Source organism: Salvelinus alpinus, chromosome 25 (genome assembly GCF_045679555.1).
Source record: "Salvelinus alpinus chromosome 25, SLU_Salpinus.1, whole genome shotgun sequence".
NCBI lineage: Eukaryota > Metazoa > Chordata > Actinopteri > Salmoniformes > Salmonidae > Salvelinus > Salvelinus alpinus.
In genome coordinates, this window is record NC_092110.1 from 18,398,432 (window position 1) to 18,417,010 (window position 18,579).

Sequence of the window (18,579 nt, forward strand, 5' to 3'; positions counted from 1 at the left end):
CAGTATTTTCAAACAGGTCTTACACCAAAAGGGCATTATAATCATTTTCACAATTACACAGTATTATTCCAACCTCAGTGTGGAAATATATATAAAACACAGGAAAATCACATTTTGGGGATTCATTTTTATTTCTGGATAGTTGCTGGTTGAAAATACAATCTACACAGGACCTTCTAATCAGCAGGTTTGAACGGGTGGGAGTTTTTGCTTCTCATAGTGACATCACAATGCGGTAAATTGGTTAATAGTTCAGCCCTCGCTGCCAAAAACAGCTAGTTTTCAGTTTTCCCCTCCCCACTCAGAACACTTCCAGACAATCCTAGCAAAATTCTTGCTTGATTAATATTTTTTTGCAATGGAAATCTATTACAGTAAGGTACTTAATTGTTGCCCAGAAATGATTTGATATTGATTTAAAAAAATGCCTGTATTGGGCCTTTGATGATGTCTAATCTACTATCCTCACACCAGCATCCATTCCTGTGCCAACTAAACATTATGGGAAAAAGACTACTTATGGTAATAAAGGAATGTTGACTTTAATTTATGAACCATGATGGTATGACTATTTGCACAGCACATCACACTCTATTGCTTTTTCTGTTGCAGTGGCAAAGGGGAATTATTTTTGATGCAGTATTTAATTAACATTTTTAAAATCCAATTTCAGGCTTAATATTTCCTTCATGGTATTTAAAAACAATCCAATCAAGTCAAAGCACGGTTGTTATATGCCTATATGACAAGCAATCTGCTCATTATAAGGAGGTGGCCAGAGGGAAGGGTTGGCATTTCAAGCTCTACTGACTAGTGCAGTATAAATAACAGAGCTCGCAGCCCTTTCTGTCATGAGCGATAAGTTAGACACAAGACCTGGCATTTAAGAATGCTGTTGGCTTCATGAAATTTAACTGGCATCCAAACCAATTATCCAAGTTATTTTTGATGAAGATAAATTCAGTCAACAAGTATACTGCAGCAATGCAATGCATTCTGTCTTCTGGGGAACAAAACATTTTTGTTTTTCACACGTTTGTCTTTTATATACAGTTGAAGTTGGAAGTTTACATACACTTAGGTTGGAGTCATTAAAACTTGTTTTTCAACCACTCCACAAATTTCTTGTTAACAAACTATAACTTTGGCAAGTTGGTTAGGACATCTACTTTGTGCATGACACAAGTAATTTTTCAAAAAATAGTTTACAGACAGATTATTTCACTTATAATTCACTGTATCACAATTCCAGTGGGTCAGAAGTTTACATACACTAAGTTGACTGTGCCTTTAAACAGCTTGGATAATTCCAGAAGATTATGTAATGGCTTTAGAAGCTTCTGATAGGCTAAATTATATAATTTGAGTCAATTGTAGGTGTACCTGTGGATGTATTTCAAGGACTACCTTCAAACTCAGTGCCTCTTTGCTTGACATCATAGGAAAATCAAAAGAAATCAGCCAAGACCTCAGAAAGAAAATTGTAGACCTCCACAAGTCTGGTTCATCCTCGGGAGCAATGTCCAAACGAATGAAGGCACCACGTTCATCTGTACAAACAACAGTACACAAGTATAAACACCATGGGACCACGCAGCCGTCATATTGCTCAGGAAGGAGACGCGTTCTGTCTCTTAGAGATGAACGTACTTTGGTGCGAAAAGTGCAAATCAATCCAAGAACAACAGCAAAGGACCTTGTGAAGATGCTGGAGGAAACAGGTACAAAAGTATCCATATCCACAGTAAAACGAGTCCTATATCGACATAACCTGAAAGGCCGCTCAGCAAGGAAGAAACCACTGCTCCAAAAACGCCATAAGAAATCCAGACTACGGTTTGCAACTGCACATGGGGACAAAGATCGTACTTTTTGGAGAAATGTCATCTGGTCTGATGAAACAAAAATAGAACTGTTTGGCCATAATTCCCATAGTTATGTTTGGAGGAAAAAGGGGGAGGATTGCAAGCCGAAGAACACCATCATCCCAACCGTGAAGCACGGGGGTGGCAGCATCATGTTGTGGGGGTGCTTTGCTGCAGGAGGGACTGGTGCACTTAAAATAGATGACTGGTGCACATAAAATAGATGGCATCATGAGGTAGGAAAATTATGTGGATATATTGAAGCAACATCTCAAGACATCAGTCAGGAAGTTAAAGCTTGGTCACAAATGGGTCTTCAAAATTAACAATGACCACAAGCATACTTCAAAAGTTGTGGCAAAATGGCTTAAGGACAACAAAGTCAAGGTATTGGAGTGGCCATCACAAAGCCCTGACCTCAATCCTATAGAAAATTTGTGGGCAGAACTGAAAAGCGTGTGCGAGCAAGGAGGCCTACAAACCTGACTCAGTTACACCAGCTCTGTCAGGAGAAATGGGCCAAAATTCACCCAACTTATTGTGGGAAGCTTGTGGAAGGCTACCTGAAACGTTTGACCCAAGTTAAACAATTTAAAGGCAATGCTACCAAATACTAATTGAGTGTATGTAAACTTCTGACCCACTGGGAATGTGATGAAAGAAATAAAAGCTGAAATAAATCACTCTCTCTACTATTATTCTGGCATTTCACATTCTTAAAATAAAGTGGTGATCCTAACTGACCTAAGACAGGGAATTTTTACTAGGATTAAATGTCAGGAATTGTGAAAACTGAGTTTAAATGTATTTTTCTAAGGTGTATGTAAACTTCCGACTTCAACTGTAGCCTACAGTATGTAACTGTGTTTTCCTACTATTAAGAGGGCATGTCCAGAGAGGATTACATTTAATCTGAAGTCTTAACTGTTGGCATAAACATGTCTTCTCTGGATGGTTAGAGTTCTCCTGAGGGAGCTGTTTAGTAGTTTTGCTCCTCTATCCTCTCCTCCAGTCTATCCTATCCCTGTATCGATTAACTGACAAGAAGGAAGCTGTACATCATCCACTTCCTGTCCTGCTGACGCCACTTGATTGCAGCAACCTGCCATAACACCTGCCATAACACCATCCTTCACATCCACATGCTCCATAGAGACAAACATCACACAGGATAGATTGTCTTTTGCTAATCAGGATAGATTGGTTATCATTATCTTATAACAGTGCCATACAGTGTAGTCTACAGTGTAGACTATAGAATGTGTAGACTATAGAATGTGTAGACTATAGAATGAATTACTTATTCTCACTAAAGACTGGTCATCTTGTGACAGGACTTTCTTGTAAAATACATTTTTAATCCTTTTTAATCACCTGTGCATAACATAAAGTAAGGATACATAAACTTAAGTAATTATAACACTTTCAAAAGTAACTATGGTTCCCCAATGTGTTATTGTTTTAAACAAAGCTTTTTTACAGCCTTGACTTGTTTGTCCTCATTACAGTATTCTAGACTGTGTAGAGGTTTATTGCCATCTAGTGGCAAAGAGATGATAATGTAAGGATAATGTGATTTTTATTTACTTGTATTTAACTAGGCAAGTCAGTTAAGAACAAATTCTTATTTATAATGATGGCCTACAAACTGTGGGTTAACTGCCTTGTTCAGGGGCAGAATGACAGATTTTTACCTTGTCAGCTCGGGGATTCAAACTCGCAACCGTTCGGTTCCTGGTCCTATGCTCTAACCACTAGGCTACCTGCCGCCCCAACTTACCAAAATAGATGAATACTTGTGCATCAACACATGAAAATGATGGGGTTAAGTGGCTAATTAGAGCCTTGAATACTAAAAACACCATATTAATATGATACAATATGTGTTTGGATTTGATATCATGAACATAAATAACAAGTGAATACAATGTCAATACTAAAGTAATTGTGTCATAACGTGTCATAATGTAAACTGTTACCGTAATATGTTAACGATTTTGGGGTGTGGAAGTACCTCAGTCTGGAGTGTGTGACGTGGATGTGCCGTATGCTAATTAGAGTGCTGGTGAGAGTCCCAGAGAGACAGCTGCTGGGTCTGGGAGCAGAGCTGGTTGGGGGTCAGAGGGCAAGGGGCAAGGGGGAGACTTGTGCTGTCAACAAAGTGGCCTATTGGCAACCAAGAACCAGGGAGGTTGAAGTGGTTAACCTCTACGGAATGGGTGTCCCTAAACCGGGACGGTTGTTTTCAAAGTGTGCGAATGTGACTAGAATGATGTTGTATACAACAGCCAACTTTCCGGGACATCATATATCTTATATGGGCAGAAAGCTTAAACTATTGTTAATCTAACTGCAGTGTCCAATTAACAGTAGCTATTACAGTGAACAAATACCATACTATAATTTGAGGAGTGTGCACAACAACAACAAAAACTTTTATCATGGCAACTGGTTGATACATTCACCTCTGAAGGTAAATAATGTACATTCAGTAATCTTGCTCTGATGTGTCATCCTGAGGGTCCCAGAGATAAAGTGTTGCATAGTTTTGCTTGATGAATCCATTTTTATGTTCAAATGTAGGAACTGGGGTCTATAGTTTGACCCCCACTGCTGTGTCTGGCTCCACACCCACCCTACCCAGCCATCTAGATGTGTGAAAGTGTAGTGTATAAGCTAATGATCCATCATGTATGACATTCCTGGGAGTGTGTAAACATGATTTTTTTATTACCATAGCGTTTTTGTATGTTCTCTATAGTTATGTACTTGAAAATGAATCAATTGACCAATTCGGCACATTTTGGCAAACTCCTGACAGACTTGATACAAATATTGTGCAGTAATGTAATTCTTCACTGGATCAGTTTGAAACGTTGCACACATACTGTTGCCATCTGGTGGCCAAACTCTAAACTACACCTAGACCTCTGAAAGTGTGGCCTTTCTTTTGCATTTCAAAGATGAAGGAACAACAACAACAAAAATATTTTGTTTGTATTATCTTTTACCAGATCTAATGTGTTATATTAATTACATGAATTTCACATTTCCACAAACTTCAAAGTGTTTCCTTTCAAATGGTATGAAGAACATGCATATCCTTGCTTCATGTCCTGAGCTACAGGCAGTTAGATTTGGGTATGTCATGTTAGGCGAAAGTTGAAAAAAAGGGTACTATCCTTAAGAGAACAAATTCTTATTTTACAATGACGGCCTACCCTGGCCAAGCCCTCCCCTGACCTGGACGACGCTGGGCCAATTGTGCGCCGCCCTATGGGACTCCCGATCACGGCCGGTTGTGATACAGCCCGGGATCGAACCAGGGTCTGTAGTGACGCCTCTAGAACTGAGATGCAGTGCCTTAGACTGCTGTGCTCCCGGGAGCCCATGTCTGATGGGGTTCAGAACTTTATTATTCTACAATCTACTCTTGCCTGTATCCCATTAGACACACATACAATCTGAAAATACAAACCTCGCCTTCATCTTTTTTATTCAAACTGGCATGGATACAGGGACACAGTAGGATTTATTGGTGCCACTATACTTCCTCTTTCTCTCTCTTTCTCAGTCACTTCAAAAGCACAGGAGTAGGTCGACAGGGCAGGGGAGGGGTGCACCATTGTTAATTGGCCTTTGAGATTAACAGAAAGGTGAACGAAGAAGAGGAGATGGAAAATAGGGTCCTGTTGCCTCCAAGTGCCGACAGCACGAGCAGATCAACTCTTCATACCAGGGGCTGGACTAGTTAAGATACAGTGGGGAGAACAAGTATTTGATACACTGCCGATTTTGCAGGTTTTCCTACTTACAAAGCATGTAGAGGTCTGTAATTTTTATCATAGGTACACTTCAACTGTGAGAGACGGAATCTAAAACAAAAATCCAGAAAATCACATTGTATGATTTTTAAGTAATTCATTTGCATTTTATTGCATGACATAAGTATTTGATCACCTACCAACCAGTAAGAATTCCGGCTCTCACAGACCTGTTAGTTTTTCTTTAAGAAGCCCTCCTGTTCTCCACTCATTACCTGTATTAACTGCACCTGTTTGAACTCGTTACCTGTATAAAAGACACCTGTCCACACACTCAATCAAACAGACTCCAACCTCTCCACAATGGCCAAGACCAGAGAGCTGTGTAAGGACATCAGGGATAAAATTGTAGACCTGCACAAGGCTGGGATGGGCTACAGGACAATAGGCAAGCAGCTTGGTGAGAAGGCAACAACTGTTGGCGCAATTATTAGAAAATAGAAGAAAATAGAAGAAGTTCAAGATGATGGTCAATCACCCTCGGTCTGGGGCTCCATGCAAGATCTCACCTCGTGGGGCATCAATGATCATGAGGAAGGTGGGGGATCAGCCCAGAACTACACGGCAGGACCTGGTCAATGACCTGAAGAGAGCTGGGACCACAGTCTCAAAGAAAACCATTAGTAACACACTACGCCGTCATGGATTAAAATCCTGCAGCGCACACAAGGTCCCCCTGCTCAAGCAGGCGCATGTCCAGGCCCGTCTGAAGTTTGCCAATGACCATCTGGATGATCCAGAGGAGGAATGGGAGAAGGTCATGTGGTCTGATGATTCAAAAATATAGCTTTTTGGTCTAAACTCCACTCGCCGTGTTTGGAGGAAGAAGAAGGATGAGTACAACCCCAAGAACACCATCCCAACCGTGAAGCATGGAGGTGGAAACATCATTCTTTGGGGATGCTTTTCTGCAAAGGGGACAGGACGACTGCACCGTATTGAGAGGAGGATGGATGGGGCCATGTATTGCGAGATCTTAGCCAACAACCTCCTTCCCTCAGTAAGAGCATTGATGATGGATCGTGGCTGGGTCTTCCAGCATGACAACGACCCGAAACACACAGCCAGGGCAACTAAGGAGTGGCTCCGTAAGAAGTATCTCAAGGTCCTGGAGTGGCCTAGCCAGTCTCCAGACCTGAACCCAATAGAAAATCTTTGGAGGGAGCTGAAAGTCCGTATTGCCCAGCGACAGCCCCGAAACCTGAAGGATCTGGAGAAGGTCTGTATGGAGGAGTGGGCCAAAATCCCTGCTGCAGTGTGTGCAAACCTGGTCAAGAACTACAGGAAACGTATGATCTCTGTAATTGCAAACAAAGGATTCTGTACCAAATATTAAGTTCTGCTTTTCTGATGTATCAAATACTTATGTCATGCAATAAAATGCTAATTAATTACTTAAAAATCATACAATGTGATTTTCGGGATTTTTGTTTTAGATTCCGTCTCTCACAGTTGAAGTGTACCTATGATAAAAATTACAGACCTCTACATGCTTTGTAAGTAGGAAAATCTGCAAAATCGGCAGTGTATCAAATACTTGTTCTCCCCACTGTATATGTAATTCAGACATTATAGAAGTAGTTCAGGCTACATATTCTGAGAGAAATAACACGTTAGTATATTATTAGTTATAAAACATGATACGCCTATAACATGTAATAGATACACAGTGCATTTGACTCTGAAAAGTCAATAAATATGAATATTATAGTCCTTTACAGGTGCGCTTAAACAACGTCTTGCGGTCAGGGCTGAGGGCAGCGAAGCGGTATGGTGGATATAGGCGTGTGGTGTTGGTTACTTACCAGACAAACGGTTTCCTCACATCTCATGCCACACTGCTGCCAAGAGGAGCTAGTTCAATGGAACGAAAGGTAATATTTTTTCTTCAATAGGGGGATGGAGCTCAATTAGCATTTCACAAGTCCCTTTTTCCTCCTCTATTGCAACCTTCCCCGCGGAGCCTGCTTTCTCCAGGGATTGTCCTGTTTTGGGCGCTTGTTGCCGTTGGCAGGGTGACAGTATTCGAGTGTGCAAACTTGTGCTATTGTTCGCCGGCCAGAAGGAGCTATGGAGACCCACTAATATGACACAGGAAAATGTTTGCTGATGGCAATTCTATGGGCTTTGTCCAACTCTTTCTCCTTCATGACGACTCGATTTAAGTCTCTAAATGTTTGACTACAAATGCAGGAGTGCTATCCAGCTCCTTTCCCTTTGTCCCGCGAGGTTTGAATGAGTAATTCAGCTTTTGTGTCGCTCAATTGAGGGGGAAAATAGAAAGACAAGATTCTTGAGCGCTCAAGCCCCCTTTCCATGGATATGTGCTCTTTAGATCACCCCCTAACCAAATCCTACATCTGACATCACTCTAGGAGGTGGGAGTCTAGAACAAAACAGTTGAATGTAACCAATGTTGTCTCGCAGTGATGATGCATGTCCATTTCAGCCTAGTCAGAATAATAATGCTACGGGAAATATGTAAACTTTTGGATAAACTATTGTATGGGTGTTCCATGAGCGCGCGGAAGACGGGCAGAAATATTGCATATATTAGCTGCTTTTCTTGAGGGATCTCCATGACAACAATTTGTGATGGCAAAGAATTCAATACTGTGGCGCTTGGAGGCTGATTGGGGAGCATTGTGAGGGGCCTGGGGTCGCTGATTGGTTCAAGGAAAGCACCATAACTACAAGCAGTTTATATACATTCAACTTGTTGAAGCAGTCAGACTGCGTCTGGGATAGAGACAGGAATGGGAATCCTCAACAGGGGACATGGTACGTTCTATTTGTGGATATGAATGGATAACTTGCAACCGACGTTTTTTTAGGCTATGCGCAATTGTGTAGGCGAATTATTGTTTTATCATGCGTAATTGTGTAATTATTGAGGGATTCTTCATGAACAACGAATAATGTAAGTAGGCTATATTAAGTTCTTAATATGTTTTCCATTTACCCTAACAAATTTGGTTGCGCATGCTTCTAAAGTCTTATGCCATTCACTTTTTCCTCAGATTTTTAAGATGAAGAATATCATTTGCATGGACTTTTTTGGTAGTATGGATTAAACGATTTACACTTTCACACTGTTTAAAATGGCAAGTGCAGACAGTGAAGTGAAAACGTTACTGAACTTTGTAAACTTGGCATCCAGTGACATCAAAGCGGCTCTAGACAAGTCAGCCCCTTGCAGGCGCTCTGTGGACCACAGGAAATACCTGCAGAAACAGCTCAAGCGTTTTTCTCAGAAATACTCTCGGATGCCCAGATGCCACACACACAGGTCCGCGGAGTCTGGCATCGTCAAAGCCCTGGTGGACAAGTCTAGCGCGTATTCTTTGGAGACAATTCATCAGAGCATGACGCCCATCAATGAAAAAGGGGGTTCGGGTGCGCAAGACGAGGAGAACGTAAGGATGGGTCAGAACCCAATTGCAGACAGTGCTAACAGCAAGCAAGATCAGGTACCCATGAGGAAACGTCAACTCCCTGCATCGTTTTGGGAGGAACCCCGTTTAGCCCAAACCAATACAGAACCTTCACTGTATGGATGGAAAAAGAGCCACGGTGTGACCCGAATCAATAGGGTTGAAAAAAAAATAAAAAATCACCAGGAACCAAAACCGACTTTGTTTCAATCCAATCGACTTGGCTCTGTCGAAAAAGAACCGCTCAACGTGGACTTGGTCTCTCACAACGTCAGTGTGTGCGGTTGCTGTCCGTTTCAGTACCATGGACACCACGTCTTCCAGAGTCACATAGTTGTTCCCCACTCAACTGTGGGACTCTGGGGAAAAGCCACAGTGGCTGAAATTGAAATGCCTGATATGGCACACGGACATAATAACCAAACGCATGTCGTGGTCAAACCCATACCGACTAAACCCACGGTCCCCTCATCAATTTTCAGCGTGTTTGGCTTCATTTAAACACAATTATGCACGTATAAATATAATTGAAATACGCAATTCTTCATTTAAATAAGCAACAATGAAGATGTAAATATTAATTCGTTGACTTTGCAATGCCATATGTTTCTATTTAAAACTTGGTATTTCTCTTTTTTTAAGAGTAGTCAGTCATAAGCACTTAAGTCTTTCAGACCAAATAGGCTATTTCTGCTTGGAAGACCTGCAACTTTAGCCTACCTACCACTTGGCTTCCATAAAATCTAAGAGGAATTCATGATAAAATCATAGCACTGTATAAAACTGAAAAATGTAGACTATACTTCATCATCCTTCTCTCTAATTCTATACTTCACATGTGTTGGTATAGGATTGGAGTGACATTCGAGGTTGTCCATTCTTTGATTATTTGTGATCAGCTATGCTGAGGGAAAGGTCTGCTTGTATGTTGATTACCTCATGGTGTTTGTGTAGGCTATATATTTCTTAAATACACTGATTTAAAAACGAATTGATCTAAATGACTTGTTGTAGTTCACTGATATTTTTCCACAAAAGGTAAACAGACTGACAGTGACGTTTCCCCCCCCAGAATTTCTGGATATTTTCTGTTGTAAATAATACTTGTGAAATGGAGAAATTACATTTATTTTTTTAAATAAAATGCAGATGTTTCGATTTTTTTTCTTTGGTTCCAGCACCTTTTCCAATACAGGATCATACATTTTGGCACTGACATTTACAGTACATTACAACAACAACTGGACTATTATATAGGCCTACACTCATTGCACAAGGTCTGTTGAAAACCCACTTTAAAAGCATATTACAAAATTAGTGCTGAATATACAAGTACATTCCATAAACCACCAAACTGATTGTCTGCATTTGTTTGCCTGGGCCTAAACATCTAAATGACACAGGTATTTTAAAAGCTTACCTTGAGTTTCATTTAAGATCAGTTTCGTTGCACTTCTTCAGAGATTATCAACTGCTGTGGCTTTAGGCTATCTGTTGTCATTTGTCACCCATCCACTCAGAACTGCAGCTCACTTCCATACACACACGCTATGTGCAAACAACACACACACACCTATTTTGCCATTACACACATTTTACCCTATCAAGTAATAATTACTAACCCATAAATACAGCCCAAACTCCTGTAAACAGGTAATATACTATAAGGCACAACACAGGACACTGATAAGCCTTATTTGCCATCAGGGCAGAAGTCATCAAAGCTGTGTCTGGGCAAGCTGAGGTACTGCAGCAGTCTGTCTGGGAGGGGTAGTCTGTCCAAAGACCTGAGTCTGGACACACCCACCTGCTCACGGATCCTTAACCTACATAGATGCATCAGTGGACGGGATGACACTGAGGAAACAGCATGGGAAATTGTGTTAGATTGTCCCTCCCGTTTGAGTGTGTGTGTGTGTGTGTGTGTGTGTGTGTGTGTGTGTGTGTGTGTGTGTGTGTGTGTGTGTGTGTGTGTGTGTGTGTGTGTGTGTGTGTGTGTGTGTGTGTGTGTGTGTGTGTGTGTGTGTGTGTGTGTGTGTGTGTGTGTGTCTAGATGTACTCACATGACTTGGCCTTGATGCTGGGCCATTCCCGCCGGCCGCGCAGGACCTCGGTGAGTCTGGCACACAGTTGAACATTACCAACATAGTCCAGCAGCAAGTCTACGATGGGCCCTTCCCAGTTACACATGGATGATGATGAGATCAACTCACAAAACTAAGGGATATTAGGATGAACAGAAAGAAAAGATAATGAGCATCATGCCTTCTTGAAAAATCAAGTTCCCATAATAATTGTGATCACGGCAATAGGAGCCTACTTTGCCTTACCTGTACTTTGCTGACAGCAGGTTCTGTGCAGGTTAGAAGAGACATGTCATTGGTGCATTTGCTGATGTCAACGCCTATGCTGCTCATGCTGTCCTGTGCTGGGTGTGGGCCGCAACCATAAGCACATCTGAAGCAGGCCTGGGCATCACAGCCCTTATCCAAAAGGCACTTGAGAAGTGGTAGGTTATTCATGCAGAGTACAATAGCACCAGGGAAGGTGGTAGGACAGGCTGGGACACTTGTGTTAATATCGGCTCCATGCTCCAGCAGTAGAGAGACAGTCCTGGCACAACCGTGTCTTACAGCTGCTAGTAGAGGGTTGACTGGGTCCAGGCTCAGATTAGCACCAGCTTTCAGTAACATTTCTACTGTCTTACTACTCCCATTGGCAATGGCAAAGTAAAGTGGTGTGGTGCGGTGATCCGAATACCGCATGGAGCGATTGTGGGATAGTGTGGCATTGACGTTGGCTCCTGTCTTGAGCAGTATGGCTGTGACCATGTCCCTGTTGTGCTCTGCAGCCAGGTGGAGGGGGCTGATCCCACTGTGGCGAACTCTGGCCCGACTGGTGACCGGGACAAGCAGGGACACAATCCTGGAACAAGTGGACATTAGTACTGTACATAAGAGTAATACAAAATCCAGACATGACAAGAGAAATATAGTGCATTCTAACTTACTCATGGTGTCCATACTGAGCAGCAATGTGTAGAGGCAGGAGTCCTGTCTTGGTGGGTTTGTTGGCGTCTGTGTTGTGAGATAGTAGCAGCTCCACTATCTCCCTGTGGCCATCTCTACTGGCCTCATACAGGGCTGTAGCACCGTCACACGTCTGCATGTTAACGTCAGCACCTGAGGAAAAGAACAACGTCAGAGACATGGCAAAGAACTGATTGACTGTTATAAGAACACATCACTTATTCACTTTAAGAGGCCATTGTCTGTCTCAATAAGGTGATCATTAACAGCCATATAGCATGGATGCATTATGTGGCCATACATGTCATCTCAGACAATACAGAACTACATACAGTGAACCCTACCTTTCCTAATGAGGTACCGTAGGGCCTCTACACGTCCTTGCTGGACTGCTACTATTAATGGTGTGATGCTGTAGGTATTAGGAGGGTTAATGGTGGCTCCTGCCCTAACCAGCATCTCACAGATCTCCATGTTGTCCCTGCACACTGCCTCATGGAGTGCTGTCCAGCCCCGGTTACACCTCTGGTTCACTGTGGCCCCGAATGACAGGATGAGGCTCACTATTTCCACGTTCTCCCGCTCACATGCTAGAAGGCATCAGAGGACATTAGGTTAGCCTGGCAGAAGATACCATGCTTTAGAATAGGCCTACATCTATCTAAAAACAGAGGTATCATTATCTTCCACTCTCAGGGTATAGCCTATGTGGAGAGATGTACCTTTGTATAGGGGGGTCTCTTTGTTCTTGCAGCTGATGTCGGGGTCTGCCCCTGCCTGTAGAAGGCACTGCACACAGGACAAGTGCTGACCGGAAACTGACAGGAGCAGAGCAGTCTGTTCCTGAAGGGTGCGCTTGTCAACTGACCCTGGTTGGGCTGGAGGAGAAATATATGCATAGGCTACAATGCACAAATGTAAACACACAATGCTTAAACATCATTTACCGCTTTGATAATATATAAACATATGTTGTCTTCTTTCCACCATTTCATGATCCTCCAGTCTATTTAATTCAACCGCAACAATAAAGGCAAGGCATTGATAGACTGTAAAAAATTATGCTTTCAACATGTACCTTTCATCAGTGCCTTAATGCATTCAGCTTGGCCATAATATGCAGCCTCATGCAAAGGTATCCATCCGTCTTTGTTCTCTTTCACCAGGCTGAGTGGTGCAGCCACTGACAGCTCATTCACAGCTTGAGCATCTCCTCTCTGGATGGCAAACACTATTGGCTCTACATCCCTACAACAGAGGGAAGGCAAATTACTTGAAGAGACAATGCAGAATCTAGGTTAATAGATGCAGGTTTATGATACCAAGTTCTCTCATAAAATTCGTTTTTAATGTTTATAAATAATGAGTAGAATCCCCCTGGACTAAATTTGTGTAGTCTGTTTCAGTGTATAAAAAAGACAACAAGGAAAAATGTCGGTCTTATATCATCAATGATAATATATTTTCATTTACAAGGACACATTATGGCCATTATATCTAACCATATATCTAACCACTGGCAACTAAAATAAAATCAATGATAGGCCGATTGCCCAGCGCTTCACAAGTAGCAAAATACTCACTCCGCTGACACTGACGTAATGTCGTTCTGCCGTCGCCGCTCAACGCATCGTTTATCATCGCTCGATAATTTGCTTAAAGACGTGTTGCCCTTGTTCCCACCATAACGAAATTGCGATAGATACTCAGAATAACAAAATCTAGTCATTATTTTAGCGGATCCACACGCGTTGTAGAGAACACACGGGGCAGAGCAGCGGTCGAGCAATGACAACAGCGGGGGGAGGAAAGCCAGGGCTCAGCTGTGCTTTCAGAGATTATTTTAGGACTGCATTGACATGTGTGTGTTGGGGGTGGTGGCTACTATACCATATATGTCAAGGCACTCCAGAATCAGTCGCTCAAAGATAAAAAGCAAATTGCATCAGGATACCTTGGGCATCTGTTCTCCACCCCATTAGTTTTTTATTATGGCATTTCCGAACTGAACTGGCAGGTGTTTTTATATTATGATACATTTAAAATTGTTATTATGTTAATGCTACTGGAATTGTCAATAACGTGAGAATGTAAAAAAAATGCTATGGTTATTATAACAAAATTGTAAACCCAATCCCATTTGGTAAAGAAGTCAAATGGCACCTTCTTTACCAAATATATGGCTTTTGTGCAAAAATGCTGACAGCATGGAAATCTTAACAATATGAGCATAAGTGACTATTGTCTAAGCTTTGAACACTGCAGCTTTAGAATACAACATAATGCCCTTCAGAGTTTGATGCCTACAGCTGTTGTATAACCCACCATAGAGTGACAGGGGTTCAGAATTGTACTTCCTTTATCTTTGATGTAACTACGTGCATTTTTAAAATTGTATTTAACCTTTATTTAACTAGAAATAACATGTACCTGATCCTGCAGATTGTTACACATCTGATATAGTATAATGCACTCAATTATTTTGAACAACAGAGGCATTTAAAAGACATCTTCATTTTCTGGGCTCACCTCAAAGAGTTGAAGGATGAGTGGATTGCAGTGGGGTGAGTCTGAGAGTTAGAGGTATCCGTGTTATCGATATTTTGTCTTTGGAATAGTGTTCTGGACAGGCTGGCTGGGATGGTCCCATTGGTGGTCACCATGTTGCATTCAACAACTAGGTTATGCAACACTTCCCTGTTGTCCTCGTAGCCCAGTGATGAGCCTGTTGGTCCTGGAGTTGCAACACAGGGACCTGGAAGGTAGTTAACAGCATGAATGAATTCATCATTAAACAAAATATTCCACTCAGTCATCAAACATAGAAGTGAGAATTTCCCTTTAAAATCCTACAGTCACGAAATAAGATGGGAGAGATAGAGCTCACAACAAACTTATGCAGTATCAAACTTAAGCAGCATCAACATACAGTCATACGTTTTCCGCATGTGGAGTAAACTCAGGGCCAGTCACTCCTGTGTTGATGTGAGAGAAAACAGCTATCTGTGCTGCCAGACGACAGAGAGCAAGCAGCCCCAGCAGTGGTGATGCCTTTTAAGGACATTTTTTAGCTTTGTTTGGTTCTACTTGATTCTGCTGCACTAAAAGCCTCTCTCTGTCTTGAAGGCTTGCATGGTTACGGCAGAGGTTATGAAGGAGTATTACAATCACCCATAGAACAGCTTGAATTACAGTCCCCGGTGACATACATCAACTTTTGTGACATAAGATAAATCACTCAATCTTAAGAAAATAAACAGTCACCATCCAGAAATAACAAGATTAACTCTGCCAAAATGAAATGCCTTTGATTAGAAATTTTACAAATCTATTTATGGGGAAGTCAAAAGCCTTCTACAGTATATTAAAAAAAGCATATAGGCTAAAACATATTTATGGATTAACATAAGTATTATGCAGGTAATGCAGAATTTTTCCATCTATGTAATTCCCAAAGCGCTTTCTGACAGTCTCAGTACACCATTTCTACTCTGCTCGGTTTCCAAAGCTCCGCAAAGCATATTTCCAAGATCTGTTATTTTTAGACAATAACACTGGTTGAGGCTGTGGGTTCATTTTAGATTGATTGCTATTTTCTGTCTAACTTTACAGTCAAGTAAATGTAATCCAACCTCATACCATTACCACTAGGCCTACGTCCTAAAACATACCAACACCACGGTAACTAGCATAATGTTCACTTGATTGGGAAAATCCTGGCTTCAAGTTCTAAATGTCACATGTACGGCCTTTCTGAACAACAGGTTTATCAATATATCTCCTTACAACAGGCTTAGCAACTTGCTAAATGATATTTGCTGAAAATTGCAGAGAATCAGCTGGGACTGAGAGACTGAAAAACAGCTTCTATCTCGAGGCCATCAGTGTTTTAAATAGCCATCACTAGCCGGCTTCCACCCGGTTACGCAATCCTGCACCATTTTAATTTTAATTTATTTTATTTTTGTTTAACCTTTATTTAACTAGGCAAGTCAGTTAAAAACAAATTCTTACTTACAATGACGGCCTACACTGGTCAAACCCGGACGATGCTGGGCCAATTGTGCGCCACCCTATGGGACCAATCACGGCCAGATGTGATACAGCCTGGAACCTTAGAGGCTGCTGCCCTATATACACTACCGGTCAAAAGTTTTTGAACATCAACTCATTCAAGGGTTTTTCTTTATTTTGACTATTTTCTACATGGTATAATAATAGTGAAGACATTAAAACTATGAAATAACACATATGGAATCATGTAGTAACCCAAAATGTGTGAAACAAATCAAAATCTATTATATATTTGAGATTCTTCAAAGTAGCCACCCTTTGCCTTGATGACAGCTTTGCACACTCTAATCATTCTCTCAACCAGATTCATGAGGAATGCTTTTCCAACAGTCTTGAAGAAGTTCCCACATATGCTGAGCACTTGTTGTCTGCTTTTCCTTCATTCTGCGGTCCGACTCATCCCAAACCATCTCAATTTGGTTGAGGTTGGAGGATTGTGGAGTCCAGGTCATCTGATGCAGCACTCCATCACTCTCCTTCTTGGTAAAATAGCCCATACACAGCCTGGAGGTGTGTTGGGTCATTGTCCTGTTGAAAAACAAATGATAGTCCCACTAAGCCCAAACCAGATGGGATGGCATATCACTGCAGAATGCTGTGGTAGCCATGCTGGTTAAGTGTGCCTTGAATTCTAAATAAATCACAGACAGGGTCAGTAGCAAAGCACCCCACACTATAATACCTCCTCCTCCATGCTTTACGGTGGGAAATACATATGTGGAGATCATCCGTTCACTCACACGATGTCTTACAAAGACACGGCAGTTGGAACCAAACATCTCCAATTTGGACTCCAGACTAAAGGACAAATTCCACTAATGTCCATTGCTCGTGTTTCTTGGCCCAAGCAAGTCTCTTCTTATTACTGGTGTCCTTTAGTAGTGGTTTCTTTGCAGCAATTCGACAATGAAGGCCTGATTCACACAGTCTCCTCTGAACAGTTGATGTTGAGAAGTGTCTGTTACTTTAACTCCGTGAAGCATTAATTTGGGCTGCAATTTCTGAGGCTCGTAACTCTAAAGAACTTATCCTCTGCAGCAGAGGTAACTCTGGGTCTTTCATTCCTGTGGGGGTCCTCATGAGAGCCAGTTTCATCATAGCGCTCTGTGGTTTTTGCGACTGCACTTGAAGAAACTTTCAAAGTTCTTGAAATGTTCCGTATTAACTGACCTTCATGTCTTAAAGTAATGATGGACTGTCGTTTCTCTTTGCTTATTTGAGCTGTTCTTGCCCAAATATGGACTTGTTATTTTACTAAATTGGGCAATCTTCTGTATTCTACTCCTACCTTGTCACAACACTGACTGGCTCAAACGCAGTAAGAAGGAAAGAAATTCCACAAATTAACTATTAACAAGGCACACCTGTTAATTGAAATGCATTCCAGGTGACTACCTCATGAAGCTGGTTGAGAGAATGCCACGAGTGTGCAAAGCTGCCATCAAGTCAAAGGGTGGCTATTTGAAGAATCTCAAATATAAAATATATTTTGATTTGTTTAACACTTTTTTGGTTGCTACATGATTCCATATGTGTTATTTCATAGTTTTGATGTCTTCACTATTATTCTACAATGTAGAAAATAGTAAAAATAAAGAAAAACCCTTGAATGAGTAGGTGTTCTAAAACTTTTGACCGGTGGTGTAGCTTCCAAAATCGTATATATTTGTTATTACAATGGAGTGTACCAAAATGGCTGTGTGGAGGCTTCAAAACAGTGCCCCTAGTCATCTAGGTGTAATATATATCATTAATTGCAACCCAAATGCATATGTATTACACCTAGTCATCTAGGTGTAATACATATCATTAATTGCAACCCAAAATGATATTCAGTTGATACTTTGTTTCATTGAAACTGAAACTGTAGCCTACTGACATATATTAAATGCGTCTCATTTTTTTGGTGTCAAATGAACTAGACCCATACTTATTGTATCTGGAAAATTATCTGAAGTCAAAACAGGATCAAGAAAAATGCTGGTGCTGATCAAGTTGATTGGATACCTAACAATTATTGACCATGCATGCGGACATCTATATTTTCAAAATGAAATGTACAATAATTGTTCTATCTAGATTGCAAAGACAAACTATTTCTCAATGTCAGTCAACAACTTATCAAGGCAAGTATGCATTTTATGGAGTACATTTCACTTGCTTTCCATCTGTGGAATTGAACGCCTCCCCGCAGTTGCTATGACAACGGAGAACGCTCCCCTCACATTCCCCCTTGCCTCCCCTCTGGTTCCCGGGCAACATGTAACACAAGTTCAGTTGTACACCCAAATCCGGAAAGACCTTTGTCGCTCTCTTGTTCGTGTGCATGGAACCATTCTTTCAGGAACACAAC

General features: G+C 41.4%; 2 protein-coding genes across 6 annotated transcripts; one reads left to right on the plus strand and one right to left on the minus strand.

Moving 5' to 3' along the window:
* The first annotated feature begins 8,105 nt into the window (after window positions 1-8,105).
* LOC139553535 (protein FAM181A-like) lies at window positions 8,106-10,281 on the plus strand. 2 transcript variants are annotated; one of them, XM_071365973.1, is made up of 2 exons: window positions 8,106-8,609; window positions 8,710-10,281. In XM_071365973.1, the coding sequence occupies exon 2, from the start codon at window positions 8,791-8,793 to the stop codon at window positions 9,622-9,624; it is 834 nt and encodes a 277-aa protein (XP_071222074.1). In that variant the 5' UTR covers window positions 8,106-8,609; window positions 8,710-8,790; the 3' UTR covers window positions 9,625-10,281. The 2 variants fall into 2 exon arrangements, with proteins under 2 accessions (XP_071222074.1, XP_071222075.1); XM_071365974.1 differs by having other exon boundaries at window positions 8,107-8,470.
* LOC139553534 (ankyrin repeat and SOCS box protein 2-like) lies at window positions 10,236-15,159 on the minus strand. Of its 4 annotated transcripts, XM_071365970.1 has the most exons (9): window positions 15,082-15,159; window positions 14,682-14,907; window positions 13,231-13,400; window positions 12,875-13,054; window positions 12,497-12,742; window positions 12,134-12,305; window positions 11,454-12,048; window positions 11,187-11,340; window positions 10,236-10,980 (listed from the first exon to the last, which is right to left on the minus strand). In XM_071365970.1, exons 1-9 carry the CDS (start codon window positions 15,098-15,100, stop codon window positions 10,817-10,819), a joined length of 1,926 nt encoding a protein of 641 aa, XP_071222071.1. In that variant the 5' UTR covers window positions 15,101-15,159; the 3' UTR covers window positions 10,236-10,816. The 4 variants fall into 4 exon arrangements, with proteins under 4 accessions (XP_071222071.1, XP_071222070.1, XP_071222072.1 ...); XM_071365969.1 differs by lacking the exon at window positions 15,082-15,159 and having other exon boundaries at window positions 12,875-13,030; window positions 14,682-14,922; XM_071365971.1 differs by lacking the exons at window positions 14,682-14,907; window positions 15,082-15,159 and adding an exon at window positions 13,736-13,998.
* Between the last annotated feature and the right edge of the window lie 3,420 nt (window positions 15,160-18,579).

What these genes read in the sequence shown, in the direction of transcription:
- LOC139553535 (XM_071365973.1), top strand. Translation starts at nt 8,791, where the DNA reads ATGGCAAGTGCAGACAGTGAAGTGAAAACGTTACTGAACTTTGTAAAC.
- LOC139553534 (XM_071365970.1), bottom strand. An exon ending in TCATCCTTCAACTCTTTGAG is followed by an intron (nt 13,401 to 14,681) that starts GTGAGCCCAGAA and finishes CCTCTGTTGTAG; the next exon opens with GGATGTAGAGCCAATAGTGT. An exon ending in CATTAAGGCACTGATGAAAG is followed by an intron (nt 13,055 to 13,230) that starts GTACATGTTGAA and finishes TGTGCATTGTAG; the next exon opens with CCTATGCATATATTTCTCCT.